At 47.7% G+C, this 16876-nt stretch overlaps 1 protein-coding gene across 8 annotated transcripts in view; it reads left to right on the top strand.

Moving 5' to 3' along the window:
- Window positions 1-16876, top strand: part of PAX5 (paired box 5) — a 212210-nt gene that overhangs the window by 151913 nt on the left and 43421 nt on the right. For 6 of the 8 annotated variants that reach the window (XM_003122019.7, XM_084990016.1, XM_084990031.1 and 3 more), the window contains one exon: window positions 13143-13244. In XM_003122019.7, coding sequence (XP_003122067.3) covers window positions 13143-13244 — 102 coding nt within the window. Of the gene's footprint in view, window positions 1-13142; window positions 14644-16876 lie in introns of all 8 variants that reach the window. The other 2 variants (XR_014824167.1, XM_084990046.1) reach the window with 2 other exon arrangements.

Raw genomic sequence — 16876 nt, 5'->3', positions numbered from 1 at the left:
TGACACCCTCTGTACTGCCTTGAGCACCTCCTCCCTGGGGATGGCTCTGGCCTCCAGAGGCCACTTCCTCTACCAGTGTCAGCTGTGGCATGCCTCAGCCAGCCCGGCACCACCCCCGACCCCCCAGTTTGTATTTTGAACATGCCAAACTCACACACCTCCAAGGCCAGCAGTCTACTTGTGTCCCTTCTCTACTGCTGTCCCTTTAAGGTTTTCCCAAGTTAGCCATTTGGAACCTGAACTTGAACTTCCCTATGGGCTCTGACCTGGGATTGTGTGGAGGCCCGCAGCCTGCTGCCACGGCCTCCCCAGGCCAAAGTGCAGTCTCTGGCTTCCTTCTCCTGAGCCAGGTGAGGCCCAGCGGCTCCTCATTCCTCTGCACATCCAGTGTGTGTGGGTGTGTGTGTGTGTGTGTGTACACGTGCGCACACCACAGTTTATTCACCCAGTTCTCTAGGTTTGAGCCTTTAGATCGTTTCCAGTACTTTGTAGTTACAAATGGTGCTACAGTGAGTAGCCCATGCATATGTGTTTGTGTGTTGCTGAAGGTATTTAGCCTAAATGCCTAGAAGGGGGATCCCTTGTTGGGAGGATCAGTACATGTACAGTTTAGTCAGATATTGCCAAAGCCCCTTCCACATGGGGTTGTATCATTTTGCATTTAATTTGCATTTCTAGTATAATGAGTGAACCTGAACATCTTTTCAATTTGAGTCATTTTACATATATATATATATATATTACACATATATAGTCATTTCACTATATATATATAGATATAGATATATTTTTTTGGGGGGGTAAGTTTTATGTTCATGAATTTTGCCCCTTTTCCTCTGGGATTTTTTGGTTTTTTCCCCTCAGATTCCGACGAGGAAATTCTTAGTAGCCATTTATCTATGGTATATACCACAAGTGATTTCATCCGGTCTGCCATTTATCATTTGACTCTGCTCATATTGTTTTTTACCAGGCAAGAGGGGTTTTGTCTGTTTTATTAAGTAATCCAATCTATCAGTCTTTTCTTTTCGTGGATAGTTTTTTCCGTAAAGATAAATTTATTTGGTTTAAGAAACAGTTTAATATTATGTCCTTCCTACGTTTTTGGTGTCAAATGACTTTCTTTTTCAAGAGGATGCTGATGATAGATGGTAATCATAAAAACTAACAGCACTATTGAGGTATAATTCACATACCATACCATTCACCTGTATGAGGCACACAATTCAGTGGTTTTCAGATTCTCACAAAGACGCAGCCCTCACCACAATCCATTTTGGAATATCACATCACCCCTCCAAAGAGACCCTGTACCTTGGCAGTTACTCCCTTCCACTCTGTTCCCCACCCCCAGCCCAAGGCAGCCACTAATCTACTCTCTATCGCTATAGATTTGCCTATTCTGGACATTTTCTGTTAATAGAATCACACAATAGGTAGCCTTCAGTGCCCGACTCCTTTCACGTAGCATAATGATTTCAAGTTCATCCATGTTGTAGCATGTATCGGTATTTTATCCCTTTTTATGGCCAAACCTTCCATTGTATGGATACACCATGTTTTTCTTTATCCATTTATGGAGATTTGAATGGTTTCCACTTTCTGGCTATTATGAATAAGGCTGTTTTGAACATTCATATACACATTTTGTGGGGCCATAGGTTTTCATTTCTCTCGGAGTATATATAATTGGACAAGCTTCCTTAATTTTCTTTATGATTTTTCAGAGAAATGGCACTGTGATTCTCTTTTTGTTTCCTTTTTTTTTTTTTTTTGTCTTTTTAGGGCCGCACCCACAGCATATGGAGGTTCCCAGGCTAGGGGTCTAATCAGAGCTGTTGCTGCTGGCCTACACCACAGCCACAGCAATGCCAGATCCGAGCTGCATCTGCGACCTACACCACAGCTCATGGCAACGCCGGATCCTTAACCCACTGAGCAAGGCCAGGGACTGAACCCACATCCTCATGGATGCTAGTCGGGTTTGTTAACCACTGAGCCACAACGGGAACTCCAAATTTTTTTTTTTGATATTTTATTTTCCCTACATTTTTGGTGTCAAATTACCATGTATTTTTTGAGATGATGGTTCTCAGGGTGGGGTCCCTGTGGGCTGGTGCTGGACCACGTGTTCCACATTCATCTTTTCACTGACTCCTCCCAACACACCTCGAAAGAGGCACGTTGTTGTTACCACTCCAGAGCTGGTGCAGCGTAGGATGGAAAGTGCAGGCTTGCCAGCCAGATGGGTGTGAAACCTGGCTTTCTTACTTATTAGCTGTGTGACTATCAGCAAATTACCTAAAGCCTCTGGGCCTCCATTTCCCCTCCCATAATACTGGGGTACTAATAGCTTTTCAACAGGATAATTGTGGGAATAAATGAGTGTGTGTGTGCCTGGCTCATAGCATCCTCTCTAAGTGTAAGCTCTTGTTTCCTCTAGATAAGTTGTTGGCTGTTATTATCTCCATTTTACAGATGAAGAAACCGAGGCTTGGACAGATTAAGGAACTCTCTCTCTCTCTCTTTTTTTTTTTTTTTTTTTTTTTTGTCCTTTTAGAGCTGCACCCGCAGCATATGGAGGTTCCCAGGCTAGGGGTCGAATCAGAGCTGCAGCTGCCAGCCTATGATAGAGCCACAGTAACGCCAGATCCGAGCCACAACTTCGACCTACACCACAGCTCACGGCAATGCCAGATCCTTAACCCACTGAGTGAAGCCAGGTATCGAACCCGCAACCTCATGGTTCCTAGTTGGATTTGTTTCTGCAGCGCCATGATGGGAATTCCAGATTAAGGAACTCTCTTGAAGCCACATATCTAATAAGGAGTAGAGCAAGGATTCAAGTCTGGGCAGACTGGATGCTCATCAGTGTGTCCTCTGCCTTCCTTTCCATGTTGCGCTGTGGTCTGCCTCCTTGTGACTTCCCCACACAGTCTCATACAGTTGATTAGGCATTATATAAACTGTGAGGATTAAATGGAACCGTGTTCCTGAGCAGCCTCCGCCAGGGCCTGGCACAGAGTAGGAGGGGCTCAGGAGGCTGGGGAGGACAGACGCCGCCGGCAGTCCTTTCCCTCCTCACCCTTCGCAAGTGATAACTCTTTAGACTCTATGCTTTTGGCGCTGTCCGCGGGAGGTAAAGGCAGCTACAGGCTGTAGCCTCTGCTTCTGGGGACATTCGCTGGATAAAACTGGAGCCAAGGACAACGTAAAGGACTTCCCCAGTAACAGGGAACTCAGAGGCAGAGTTATTCGTAGGGTATATGGGGCCATTTGTCACCTCCTCTCTGTGCACACTGCTATCCCAGCGGCCGAGGGGGAGGCGCTGGGGATGGAATGAGCCAACAGCATGATGGCCAGGCCCTGAACCCTTGCTGGAGCTGACACAGTCCCCACTGAGGCTGGAAGCTTAGAGAGCTGGTCACCATTGTCATGAGGAGGACAGGCAGCAGCGCACATCACAGGAGTGATTGTGGAGGTTCTGGGGCTGCAGCACAGTTGAACTTGAAGGTGGAAAAATCTACTCACAGCTAAATGATCCTGGTTGTATCTGTATACACATACTAACATGAGCTTAGGGTGTGGGCGGGGGCTCCCGGAGGTCATTAAACTATGAGCTCTCTTTTATTTTTTTAAGTTTATTTTTATTTTTATTATTTTTTAATAGTTATTTCCCCAATACATTTTTTTCTAGTGTATAGCATGGTGACCCAGTTACACATACATGTACACATTCTATTTTCACACATTTTCATGCTCCATCATAAGTGTCTAGACATAGTTCCCAGTGCTACGCAGCAGGATCTCATTGCTTATCCATTCCAAAGGCAATAGTTTGTGTCTATTAACCCCAAGCTCCCCAACCACCCCACTCCCTCCCCCTCCCCCTTGGCAACCACAAATCTATTTTCTAAGTCCATGATTTTCTTTTCTGTGGAAAGGTTCATTTGTGTCTTACATTAGATTCCAGGTATAAGTGATATCATATGGTATTTGTCTTTCTCTTTCTGACTTCACTCAGTATGAGTCTCTAGTTCCATCCATGTTGTTGCAAATGGGTGAGTAGTATTCCATTGTGTATATATACCACATCTTCGTAATCCAATCATCTGTTGGTGGACATTTGGGTTGTTCCATGTCTTGGCTTTGTGAATAGTGCTGCAATGTACATGCAGGTGCATGTGTCTTTTTTAAGGAAAGTTTTGTCCGGATATATGCCCAAGAGTGGGATTGCTGGGTCATATGGTAGTTCTGTGTATAGGTTTCTAAGGTATCTCCATGCTGACCTCCATAGTGGTTGTCTTTTAAAGTTGCAGAGATTGAGGTTCAGAGTGGGGTGGCTTGCCCAGAGTCCCAGAGCAGTTCAGCGGCAAAACTGGGCTCAAATCAGCAAAAGAGCCTTGGAGGGTTTTCTCACTCTAGTCCTAGGTGAGAATAGGTGTAGGCACTTGCTATGTGCCAGGCGCCATGTGGCCCTGCCCCCTTACTTATATTGGTGAGTTTTATTCCCAAATGGGCATTGACACCCACTTTCTGTTCAGGCTGCTGACAGCCTGTCTTTGTCCCTTGCTCTCGTTTTTTTTTTTTTTTTTTTTTTCCTGCTGTAATCTAATCACCCCTTCCAGTTGCTAACCTAAATATCTGAACCCCCTAGTTCTCAGCACTTCCTTCTTTGCTTGGTTTCTCCTTTTTCCTTCTACCCCACACACCTACTCCCATCCGTGCCAGAGGGATGGAATCCAGCTACCTGGGTACAAATCTCGGCTGGTTTCCTACTTACTCTGTGATCGTAATCAGGTTATTTAACCTCTTCATCCCTCATTCCTTCTTTATAAAGTGGGCATGGGCATTCCCATCGTGGCTCAGCGGTTAACGAATCTGACTAGCATCCATGAGGATGCGGGTTCGATCCCTGGCCTTGCTCAGTGGGTTAAAGATCCAGCGTTGCTGTGAGCTGTGGTATAGGCAACAGATGTGGCTCAGATCTGGTGTTGCTGTGGCTCAGGTGTAGGCCAGCAGCTACAGCTCCAGTTGGACTCCCTAGGCTGGGAACCTCCATATGCCATGGATGCGACCCTTAAAAAAACAAACAAACAAACAATAAAAAAATTAAACATACAGTTGGCATGATAATTGGAGCCGTTAGGGTAATGAAATGAAGTAATGAATGTAGAAGAGTAAGCGTGTTATCTCATCGCCACTAATATTATCACCTCCTGCTTATCCGCTTCTTCTCCTACAGTGCTTCCTTTGCACTGGGACAGGGTAGGGAGCAGAAGAGGCAGAGGGCACAAAGATCTGAAGGGCCTGGGAAAGGCTTCACAGAGGAGCGGGCTCTGGAGGGAGCAATCTGGACACTGGCTGGAATGTTTAACTGAGAGGAATCCAGAAGGGCAGTTAGAAAAGGAACAGCATGGAACTTGGCATTTGGGGGCACATCTGGGGAACGGCCCAAGAAGTCAAGAGTTGAGGAGGCTCCTCCTTTAAGGTCAAGGGTCAAGGGGGGCACAGATTGAGGAGGGACTTGAAAACCAAGCCAAAACCTCTGTACTTCATTGAAAAGACAGCGAACAGCTGCTGAATCTAGAAAGGTATTGACTCTAGACATCCATTGCCCGGCTGATCCATCAAACTTTTTCATTGATTCTAGCAGAGGGCTAATTTTCTTGTGGTTTTCCAGGCTCACGATTTGCCTGGGTAATGATAATTTGGGGGGTCTTCTTCCCAGGTGTTTATCCCTCATATCTCCATCATGTCTTCTTGGACCGGCTAAGACTTTCAGGACCCTTTGCAGGGATAACAGGTTTTCTTGACCTGTTCTTGACTTTCATAAGAATGCGTCAAGTATTTCACCAGTTAAGTATGATATTGACTCTAGATTTCAGATCAATATCAGATCAAAGAAGCCTGCTCCAATTCCAATTCCTAAGAGGTATTATAAGGAAATAGTATCAAATTTCAGCTAATGCCTGTCCCACAGTGTTGACATAATCCTATGGTTTTCCTCCTTTGATACATTAATATGAATTCCCAACCAATTGGAACATCCTTGCAGATCTGGAATAAGCCTTACTTGGTCATGGTATACAGTTCTCTTGCTCTATTGCTTCATCTGTGAAATAGTAGATTTTTTTGCAAGCATATTAAATTGTGAGCCTAGCCACCAATTTTCATTCTTGTGGATCTTTGTCACATTTTTACATCAGGATTTTGCCAGCTTGGCCAAATGAAGATTTTCTTCGTTTTATATATGCTATATCAGCTTAATAATAGAAATATGTGTTCCTTGAAGGTTTAAAAGAACTTGCCCAAAACAAAAACAAACACACTTGCCCAAGAAGCTAAATGGACAAGGCACCTTGTTTTTTCCAGGCCAGGGGTCGAATCAGAGCTATAGCTGCTAGCCTACACCAGAGCCACAGCAAAGCCAGACCCAAGCCACATCTACAACCTACACCACAGCTGATGGCAACACCAGATCCTTAACCCACTGAGCAAGGCCAGGGATTGAACGCTCATCCTCATGGATGCTAGTTGGGTTCGTTAATGCTGAGCCACGAAAGGAACTCCTGAGGCACCTTGTTTTTATTTATTTTTTATTTTTATTTTTCAAGGAAAGAAAGAATGGTTTATTTTTTTATTTTTTTTCCTTTTTTTATTAGTCAGATGAATTTATCACATCTGTAGTTGTATAATGATCATAACAATCTGATTTCACAGGATTTCCATCCCACAGCCCAAGCACATCCCCCCACCCCCCAAACTGTCTCCTCCAGAGACCATAAGTTTTTCATTGTCTGTGAGTCAGCATCTGTTCTGCAAAGAAGTTCTGTCTGTCCTTTTTTCAGATTCCACATGTCAGTGAAAGCATTTGATGTTGGTGTCTCATTGTATGGCTGACTTCACTTAGCATGATAGTTTCTAGGTCTATCCATGTTGCTAAAAATGCTGGTATTTCGTTCTTTTTGATGGCTGAGTAATATTCCATTGTTTATATGTACCACATCTTCTGGATCCACTCCTCTGTTGGTGGACATTTAGGTTGGTTGTTTCCATGTCTTGGCTATTGTAAATAGTGCTGCAGTGAACATTGGAGTCCATGTGTCTTTCTGAGTCATGGTTTTCTCTGGATAGATGCCCAGGAGTGGGATTGCTGGATCAAATAGTAATTCCGTTTTTAGTTTTCTGAGGAATCTCCATACTCTTTTCCACAGTGGTTGCACCAATTTACATTCCCACCAACAGCGTAATAGGGTTTACTTTTCTCCATACCCTCTCCAGCACTTATTGTTTGTAGACTTTTTGATGATGGCCATTCTGGCTGGTGTAAGGTGGTACCTGCTGGTGGTGTTGATTTGCATTTCTCTAATAATGAGTGATGTTGAACATCTTTTCATGTGTTTTTTTGGCCATCTGTATGTCTTCTTTGGAAAATTGTCTGTTTAGATCTTCTGCCCATTTTTTGATGGGGTTGTCTGTTTTTTTGGTATTGAGATGTAGAAGGTGTTTATAAATTCTGGAGATTAATCCCTTGTCAGTCACTTCATTTGCAAAGAGTTTCTCCCATTCTGTGGGTTGTCTTTTTGTGTTGTTTAGGGTTTCCTTTGCTGCGCAGAAAGTTTTAAATTTAATTAAGTCCCGTTTGTTTATTTTTGTTTTTATTGTCATTACTCTAGGAGGTGGAACTGAGAAGATGTTGCTGTGGTCTGTGTTGGAGAGTGTTTGGCCTATGTTTTCCTCTAGGAGTTTGATAGTGTCTGGCCTTATATCTAGGTCTTTAATCCATTTGGAGTTTATTTTTGTGTATGGTGTTAGGGAGTGTTCTAATTTCATTCTTTTCCATGTGGCTGTTCAGTTTTCCCAGCACCACTTATTGAACAAGCTGTCCTTTCTCCATTGTATAGTCTTGCTTCCTTTGTCATAGATTAGTTGGCTGTAAGTGCATGGGTTTAATTCTGGGCTTTCTATCCTGTTCCCCTGATCTATATGTCTGTCTTTGTGCCAGTACTATATGGTTTTGATGACTGTTGCTTTGTAGTATAGCCTGAAGTCCGGGAGCCTGATTACTCCAGCTCCATTTTTCTTTTTCAGGATGTCTTTGGCTATTCTGGGTCTTTTGAGCTTCCAAACAAACTTTAAAATATTTGTTCGAGTTCTGTGAAAAATGTCCTTGGTAATTTGATAGGGATTGCATTGAATCTGTAGATTGCCTTGGGTAGTATAGTCATTTTGATAATATTAACTCTTCCAATCCACGAGCATGGTATATCTTTCCATCTATTTGTGTCATCTTTGATTTCTTTCATCAGTGGCTTGTAGTTTTCAGAGTACAGGTCTTTTGTCTCTTTAGGTAGGTTTACTCCTAGATATTTTATTCTTTTGGATGTGATGGTAAACAGGATTGCTTCCCTAATTTATTTTTCTGCTCTTTCATTGTTAGTGTATAGAAATGCCATCGATTTCTGTATATTGATTTTGTATCCTGCAACTTTGCCAAATTCGTGGATGAGCTCTAACAGTTTTCTGGTAGAGTCTTTAGGATTCTCTAGGTATAGTATCATGTCATCTGCAAATAGGGATAGTTTTACTTCTCCCTTTCCAATTTGGATTCCTTTTATTTCTTTTACTTCTCTGATTGCTGTGGCTAGGACTTCCAGAACTATGTTGAAGAGTAGTGGCAAAAGCGGACATCCTTGTCTTGTTCCTGATCTCAGTGGGAATTCTTTCAGCTTTTCACCATTGAGAATGATGTTCACTGTGGGTTTGTCATATGGCCTTTATCATGTTGAGGTAGGTTCCCATTATGCCCACTTTCTGAAGGGTTTTTATCAGAAATGGGTGTTGGATTTTGTCAAAGGCTTTTTCTGCGTCTATTGGCACCTTGTTTTTAAAAAATAATTTTAAACAGGAGTTCCCTCCTGGTTCCACTGATTAAGGATCCAGCGTTGTCACTGCTGTGGCTCTGGTTACAGCTCTGGGGGAGTTTTGTCCCCTGGCCCAGGAATTTCCACATGCCACAGGCACAGCCAAAAAAAAAAAATGTATTTTTAACAACTTGTAATATTTTTTCTAAGGTGATTAGGCTGTTTGTATTTTCTACCTCTTCTTGAGTTAATTTTGGTAATTCATGTTTTCCTAGAGAACGGTACCTTTTGGTGAAATTTCTGCATTTAGTAGCATGGAGTATCTATGCATTTTCTTCTTCTTTTTTTTTTAATATCCTCTCTTCCATATCTGGTTGTATCATCTCATTCCTTATCTTGATATCTGTGTCTTCTTTTTTGAATCTGGCCATACATTTGTTTATCTTACTGGTCTTTTCAAATAACAACTCTTAGTTGTATTTCTTATTTATTATTGTGTATATTTATTATTGTGTCTGCTTTTCTGGTTCCTAATTCATTATTTTCTGCTTTCCTTTATCAAGTCCTTCCTCCTCCTTTCCCTAGGTTCATTTTATTGCTTTTTTATCTGGCTTCTTGCATTGAGTGCTTTGGTGAGGAACTGCATTTCTGCTTTGGGGCTCGAGGTTTTAAAGCGTATGCAATGGTGGCAGAAACTGCTGAGGTTCAGATGTGACCAAAAGAATAGCCCCTGTTGAAAGAACTGAACCCCAGGAGACAAGAGAGCAAGATTCCAGTCTCATTCTTGCCTCAAATCAGTAAGTGCTGTGGGCCTTCCTTCTTAGGACCCTCTTATCCATCTCAAGCGTCTACATGGGGTGTGGACTCTGGGGGCTTGGCCCCAGGACCTCCCACCCCTGCAGCAGGCAGCCTCATATCAGGATAACGCCTCTATCTTTCAGGAGGCAGATCTGGTTCCCTCCCCAACACATATATCACAAAACTGTGTAGCTGAATTTCCTTCTGCATGATGGAGTCAGGAAGCAAGGGTGACAGTGTGGCCTGAAGGCAGGGCTCTGCCTGCTGTCCTGGCTGAGAGATGTGTGGACAGCAGCACAGCCAGGTACATGTGCAAGGCAGTGGCATCAAGTGGCTAAACTCATGGCCTTTACCACTGGATTGCTTGGATTCTAAGCCTGGCCCTTACTGTGCAAACTTGGAAAATTACTTGACCTTTTGCTGTCTCATTATCCTATAAAATAGGGAGAGTCTCAGTACCTTACCTCATAGGGTTGCTGGGGGTTAAATGAGTTAGTGATTTAAAAGATTCAGAACAGGAGTTCCTATTGTGGCGCAGTGAAAATGAGTCTGACTAGTAACCATGAGGACGCAGGTTTGATCCCTGGCCTCACTCAGTGGGTTCAGGATCTGGCGTTGATGTGAGCTGTGGCAGATGTGGCTTGGATCCCACGTTGCTGTGGCTGATTCAACCCCTAGCCTGGGAACCTCCCTCCATATGCTGTGGGTGCAGCCCTTAAAAAAAAAGAGAGAGAGAATTTGAAGTTCCCTTTGTTGCGCAGCAGAAACACATCTGACTAGGAACCATGAGGTTGTGGGTTCAATCCCTGGCCTTGCTCAGTGGGTTAAAGATCCGGCGTCGCCTTGAGCAGCGGTGGTAGGTTGCAGATGCAGCTCAGATTCCGCATTGCTGTGGCTGTGGTGTAGGCCAGCAGCTGCACTTCCGATTTGACCCCTAGCCTGGAAGCCTTCATATGCTGTGGGTGCGGCCCTAAAGAGCAAAAAAGACAAAAAAAAAAAAAAAAAAAAAAAAAAGACTGAGAACAGAGCCCGATGTTTACAATTTCCATGTAAGCATTTGTGGTTTGTTGTCATAAGTGTGAGCCTGGAGTGGGGCTGGGTGGGTGCTCCATGGGTTGGTAGGGAAGCCGGCCCACCTGAACAGCCCCAGCTAGGCTGTCTTTTGTGCACGGCTCACAGTCTGGCCCCCAGCATCATGATCTTGTACCAACTAGCCTGACACTTGTGCTCCCTCTGCTTCCTCCGACATCTTTTCAGCAGCCCTTCGGTCACCAGATCTCTGTAGCAAGTGTGGAGAAAACTCTGTGTTGAGCCTGGGAGCTCCCCCAACCCCCAACATGATGCTGCTTAAGAGAGAGGTGGCTCCTGGGCTAATGGGCAGAGGCACCTGCCCCTGGCCCCCTGTGGGACTAAGCCAGTTGCTCCCTTCTGCCTGCCGTGGTGGCAACAGGGGTTGGTCGAGGAAAGCTCCGCTGGCCCTTGACCACAGTCGGATGGGGATTATTATGCCTCCAATGAGTTCCTGTTTCTCCAGTGGGGCAATGCCTTTCACTCATTTAGCAAATGTTGGTAGGGCTCTGCCGTTTTGACCTTGGGGTACAAAGACTTGATCTTGGAGCTTAAACTCTGTAGGGAGGAGCTGCCATCAGGGTTGTGGGTGCTGGGTCGGGGTGGGGCGGGGAGGTAGAAGGGAGGCTAGGTGGGGCAAGCTTCCTGAAAAACCTTCTAAGTGTGGTCAGTTCTATCTGGTCTCATCTCTCATGGGGAGTCATGTACAGTTTGTAGGTGGGATTAAGGACTCCGGGAGTTAAATCCCAGTGCATCTGTTCTCCTGTAGCAATGCAGTATGTTTAGAGACATGAGCCATGCTTGTCATAAACTGGGTGCCCGGTCTAAAGCCAGGGAGGTGATGAGAAGAGAGACAGAGGGAGGAATCCTGCTGTGCAGCAGCTGCCTGGTGCTCAGCAAAGTTCTAGAAGATAAGCAGAACTTGAGAAATGAGGCAGCCTCTGGGTGCTGACTGGGCAGTCTTTGAATGACTGGCACTAGAAGGGCTATTCTGTCCTCTGGAGGAATGTTCGTGGGCTCATGGCACACGCTGGCTTGGATTCTCTGGTGGGCATTGGTCAGATGTGGTCCCTCTCCTTGGGGACCTCTCATCGCTGGCCAGCACCTCTCCATGCTGGCTACTGGAGCTGGTGTTCAAAGTCCTGTGTCCTGCCTGCACTGCCCCGCTGGGCCCTGGGGAAGGCTCTGGGGGCCCAGCCTGGCTCTGCAGGGTCAGGGGCTGCTCCCTCACACCCCTGGGCCTCTTTTGGCCTCCCCGGTCCTCATTGTCCAGAAGAGGTCAAGGTTTTGCCCTCCCTCCCTCATCCCCAGGCAACGTCATTTCCAACCCACTTGGCAGCAGGTGCATCCCTTTTTTCCAGGGGCAACTGTTAGTTCCTCCCACCAGGGTGGGGTCTCATCCTCAGGGCTCAGTAGGGCATCACTGACCAGACGGAACTGCTCAGGGTCTGGATCGCTGGTCTTCTGTATGAGCACCTTGGCCCATACACATCACTGGTGATATTTGAAGGGCTATAGCCCCATTCTTTCATTGGGGATATTTGAAGGGCTATAGCCCCATTCTTTCCGGAAGCGGCAGACACACCTCGGTGACACTTCCCTGGTAGCAATCTACTACCTTGGGATTTTCTTCCACATAATCTAGAACCCAGACCACTTGGCTGGTTCATTCGTTCATGCATTTATTCACTAAGAGCTTGCTCGGTACCACACTCCGTGGGGGAGGCAGGTTTTCTGGGTGCTGAATGAGGGATCACCCTGTCTTCTAGAAGCTGTCAGCCTGCAGCAAGTAGACATGGACCCACGGCAGTGTCTGCCCCTGAGGGCTGAGGCCTTAACTTCCATATCCCGGAGCCTAGAACTGTGTCTAGTGTCAGGAGGGGCTTCCTGCACTATCACTGAATGAATGACAAGCTTTAGGCCCAAAGAGGAAAAATTCCCTTAGGACCAGATACTGATCTAAGGCCGGCAGAGCCCTGCCCACTGCAGGGACCGTCAAAGAAGAGGAAGGAGGCAGCCGGGTTGGTCTTGGGAGGCAGGTGGTGTTGGTCTGTGTGCAGAGGACACAAGAGGAGCAAAGATGTGGAGATGAAGAAGTCCAAGCCCTACCTGGGGGTGTAGGGAACACAGGGAACTAACTGGCCAGAACTCTGGTTTCTCAGGGCTTGGCAGAGTCATCCCTGCTTCCTGCTGAGTGAGGCCTGGCTGGCTGGAGGGATGGTGAGAGAGAGAAATTGTGTGTGTGTGTGTGTGTGAGTGTGTGCATGCACGCGTGCACACATATGCAGACTGGGGCACACTGGCGTTAAGCATCCAGACGTGACAAATGTACGGAGTCCGGGGAGCTGTGGACATGAGCAGCTGGCCGTGGAGATGCTCACCCTGTGATTTGTTGCTTTGATTCCTCAGGCCGCGACTTGGCAAGCACGACCCTCCCCGGGTACCCTCCGCACGTCCCCCCCGCTGGACAGGGCAGCTACTCAGCGCCGACGCTGACAGGGATGGTGCCTGGTGAGTTTGCACTGTCTGCGAATTTGCAGCAGGCAGTGGCCGGGGTTCCAGGGGGCATCCCCCCAAACAGCCCTGGCGCCCTCTCCGCTTCTGAGGAGTGGACCTGAATAAATCAGGCAGACGTCTGCACTCTTGGCCTCTTTCTCGGCAGCTGGGGCTGCGGTGGGGCCAGACCAGCCCGGGGTAGCACCTGGGAGGACGGCAGAGATGGGAGGGGGGCCCTTGACTGTCACTCAGAACCCCCTCGCCGTCTCCACAGGGGGTCTGAACTCAGAGAGGTCGGGACCTGGCTAAAGATCAGAGAGGGGCTGGGACATGCTGAAGTCACCCTGCAAGGAGGAGGCAGTGCCAGGACTAGAAGCCATGAGCCAGCATGAACCACCCTGAGACCAGGCAGGAGGGACCCTGCTCTGGAGCTGCCCCCCACACTGCGGGGGCAGTGTCCCCCCATCCATGAACCCGGGAGTCTGCAGGGCCAAGAGGATGGAGGTGCCCACCTGGTGCCCACACCCCTCCTTTTCGCCCACCTGGGGGGGTCCTGCGCCAATAGCCCCAAGCCTCTTCCAGCCTCCTCCCAGCCCATATCACAGCGTGTGCACCCCAGGGCTTGAGGACCGGCTCTTCACAGACAGAGCTTGGACATAGAGGCTGGGCGTCTACACCTGTGCTCAAGGCCAGGGTGAGGCTGAGCAGAGCTGGGAAAGGAAGCCGGGCAGAGCAGAGCTCAGGTGGGCTCTCCCCATGCAGCTGAGCGCTGGCGCAGGTGCCAAGGAGTCCCCAAACTCTAAATATGCTCCTGGCCTTCCGGGTTATTACGGAGAGCTATTTAACAAGGTAGGAGGACAGAGCATATTTCATTTAACGGTTTGTTAGCTTGATTTATGACTTTTAAATATGAGACATATGGGAAATGGCCTCTGTGTGTCCCCTTGCCCTGGGCCTTGCCAAGCTGGGGAGGCCTGCCAGGTTCATGCCTACAGAGTCTTTGCCTTTGCTGCTGCCAGGACAGGCCGTGGCAGAGCAGAGGGAGACCACGTGCTCAGGGCAAGCAGAGGCGGCGGGACACACCCCCTCCTCCCCCCATGACACCCCTCTTCCATTTCCCAGCCCTTAGCAAGTGAGGGCAGCCTTCAGAGAGGGGCCCTGCCCACCCGGTAACAGCCCCTTGCATTTGTGGAGCACTTTATTAAGTGCAAGGTGCTTCCCCAGGAACCTCCGGTGTTACAGCCTTGTAAGGTGGGCAGGGTCCCGGGTGTCAGAAGGAGACTGAGGAGTTCCCGTCGTGGCTCAGTGGTTAATGAATCCGACTAGGAACCATGAGGTTGCGAGTTCAATCCCTGGCCTTGCTCAGTGGGTTAAGGATCCAGTGTTGCTGTGAACTGTGGTGTCGGTCACAGACGTGGCTCGGAACTGGCATGCCATGGCTGTGGTGTAGACGGGTGGCTAGAGCTCTGATTAGACCCCTAGCCTGGGAACCTCTATATGCTGCAGGTGCGGCCCTAGAAAAAGACAAAAAGAAAAAAAAGAGGAGGCTGAGATTTTCAGAGAAGTTAGGGAATTGTTCAAGGCTTCAGAGCTTGGAAGTGGGAGGACTGGAATCGGGGTCTTCTGCCCCCCAGTTCAGCATTCCTTTCTGTCTTGAGTCTGTCACCACATGCTTCACAGTGACTGCACAGGCAGAGGTGGGAGCCCCAGCCCCTGTCCCGAGAACACATTGGCAGGTGAAGCCAATGCCACCTAGCCGGCTCCCTGCTGCCAACCCCAAAGAGGCTGAGTTCAGAGAAGCAGCTGAACTTTTCCGAGTTTATCCAAACAGAGCCCGCCCTCCAGCCACCATGACAGCTCCAGGCTTGGGATACAAACAGCTGAGGACCTTGCAGAGCCCCCAGCAGAACTGATGGTGACTCCTTGCAGCTGGATAGGGATGGCCGCAGGGCCAGCGGGGTGGTGTGGTCCCCTGGGACTCTGTGTAGACGGGGGTGCACAGTAAGGAGAAAGACAGGCATTTTGGCAGGGGCACCTCCCTCTGGGGGCCCTAGGGAAAGACCCGTCCCTTTCCTCTGCCACCTCCTTGTGGCTCCTTGCATTCCACGGCTTGTGACTACGTCACTCCCATCTGCAACTCTCTCTCCACCCCATCTTCATAGCACTTGTGTGTGTGTGTGTGTGTGTGTGTGTGTGTGTGTGTGGCGGGAGGGGGATGGTCTTCCTTGAACTCTCTCATGTAAGGCTGCATGTAATCACACAGATAATGAGAGATAATCCTCCCATTTCAAGATCCTTGACTTGGGAGTTCCCGTTGTGGTGCAGTGGAAACGAATCTGACTAGGACCCATGAGGTTGCAGGTTCGATCCCTGGCCTCCCTCAGTGAGTTAAGGATCCAGCGTTGCCAGGAGCTGTGGTGTAGGTCACAGATGCAGCTCAGATCCTGCACTGCTGTGACTGTGGTGTAGGCCAGCAGCTGTAGCTCTGATTGGACCCCTGGACTGGGAACCTCCATATGCCTGGGGTGAGGCTCTAAAAAAAAAAGAAGAAGAAAAGAAACCAAAAGATCCTTAACTTAATCACAGCTACGAAGACCCCACCTCCCACCCCTTTTTGTTGTGAATAATGTTCCCAGTTTCCAGGGATTAGGACATGGATATACCACAACCTGCTTCGCGATTGCAGCTTTGTTCAGATTTCTGATCCCTACCCCCTGGGATTTCTGGATCCTGGGGGCATTCCTTCCATTGTGACTCCGGGCGATACCATTTCCCAGACCCCAAGGGCATGTTGGTAGCCTTTGGAGAAGCCAGCCGAGCAAGGCTTCAGGGGAGTCGTTTATCCTGATTTTGTCTCTCTCAGGCTGGTACACAGCAACGGTCTGTTTCACTCTATGAGACAGTCCTCCCTCCACGCCTGGCAGTGAATCTCCAGGGAAGCCAAAATCTTCTGAGCCGTTTGCCCTACCCTACATTTGGGGAACCATTTGGCTGTTGCCTCTTTCACTGATACAGGAAGGCTTCCATGGATAAGGTTTGCTTTTAGGACGCACCAAGGAGGGGTCCTATCCAGCGTACATTTGGGCCGTTGAACTTTGGGGCCTGATGAAATAGACATTATGTTTTTCCACATTCATTGCTCGGTGGCTTGCACTCTTGTTTATTTTGAATTTGACTCCGCCATCAGGGGTTGTCTGCCCTTTCAGCTTCCAGGGTGTTTTCTCGCCTGCGAAACGGGGCTTCTCCATCATCTCTTAGCGTTTGTAGATGCAGTTCCCTCGGCTCCGCAAACCCTGTAAAGCTCTTTGCTGATTAGTTACGTCGACTAAAGCAAATACGGCCCATCACATCAGCTCAGAGTGGAGACAGTTTTCAGATTTTATTTTCGTCAGGTCCCAGCAAATGCCAAAAGTTTTGCACCAAAGATTCCATAGTGTCTGGATTGGTATAACTAGTTGATTCCTGCCTGAAGATATTTGCACAACCTAACAGATATCGACATGGCATTTGAAACTCTCAAAAATTCTGGGCTGGGGGAAAGGAAGGGGCATTCACTGCCCTTTATGAGTCTAAGAAGCAAGGTAACCAAATGTCTTTGAGATGAGCCCGGGCTACCCATGCTCCCCTTAGTGGATGTCGCTTCAGGG

Source organism: Sus scrofa, chromosome 1 (assembly GCF_054392235.1).
Source record: "Sus scrofa isolate SSC_HxYL_T2T_F1_AM1 chromosome 1, Sscrofa_HxYL_maternal_Yorkshire_Landrace_v2.0, whole genome shotgun sequence".
Classification (NCBI taxonomy): domain Eukaryota; kingdom Metazoa; phylum Chordata; class Mammalia; order Artiodactyla; family Suidae; genus Sus; species Sus scrofa.
The sequence above is the reverse complement of the archived record's forward strand: the minus strand, read 5'-3'. Positions and strand labels throughout refer to the sequence as shown.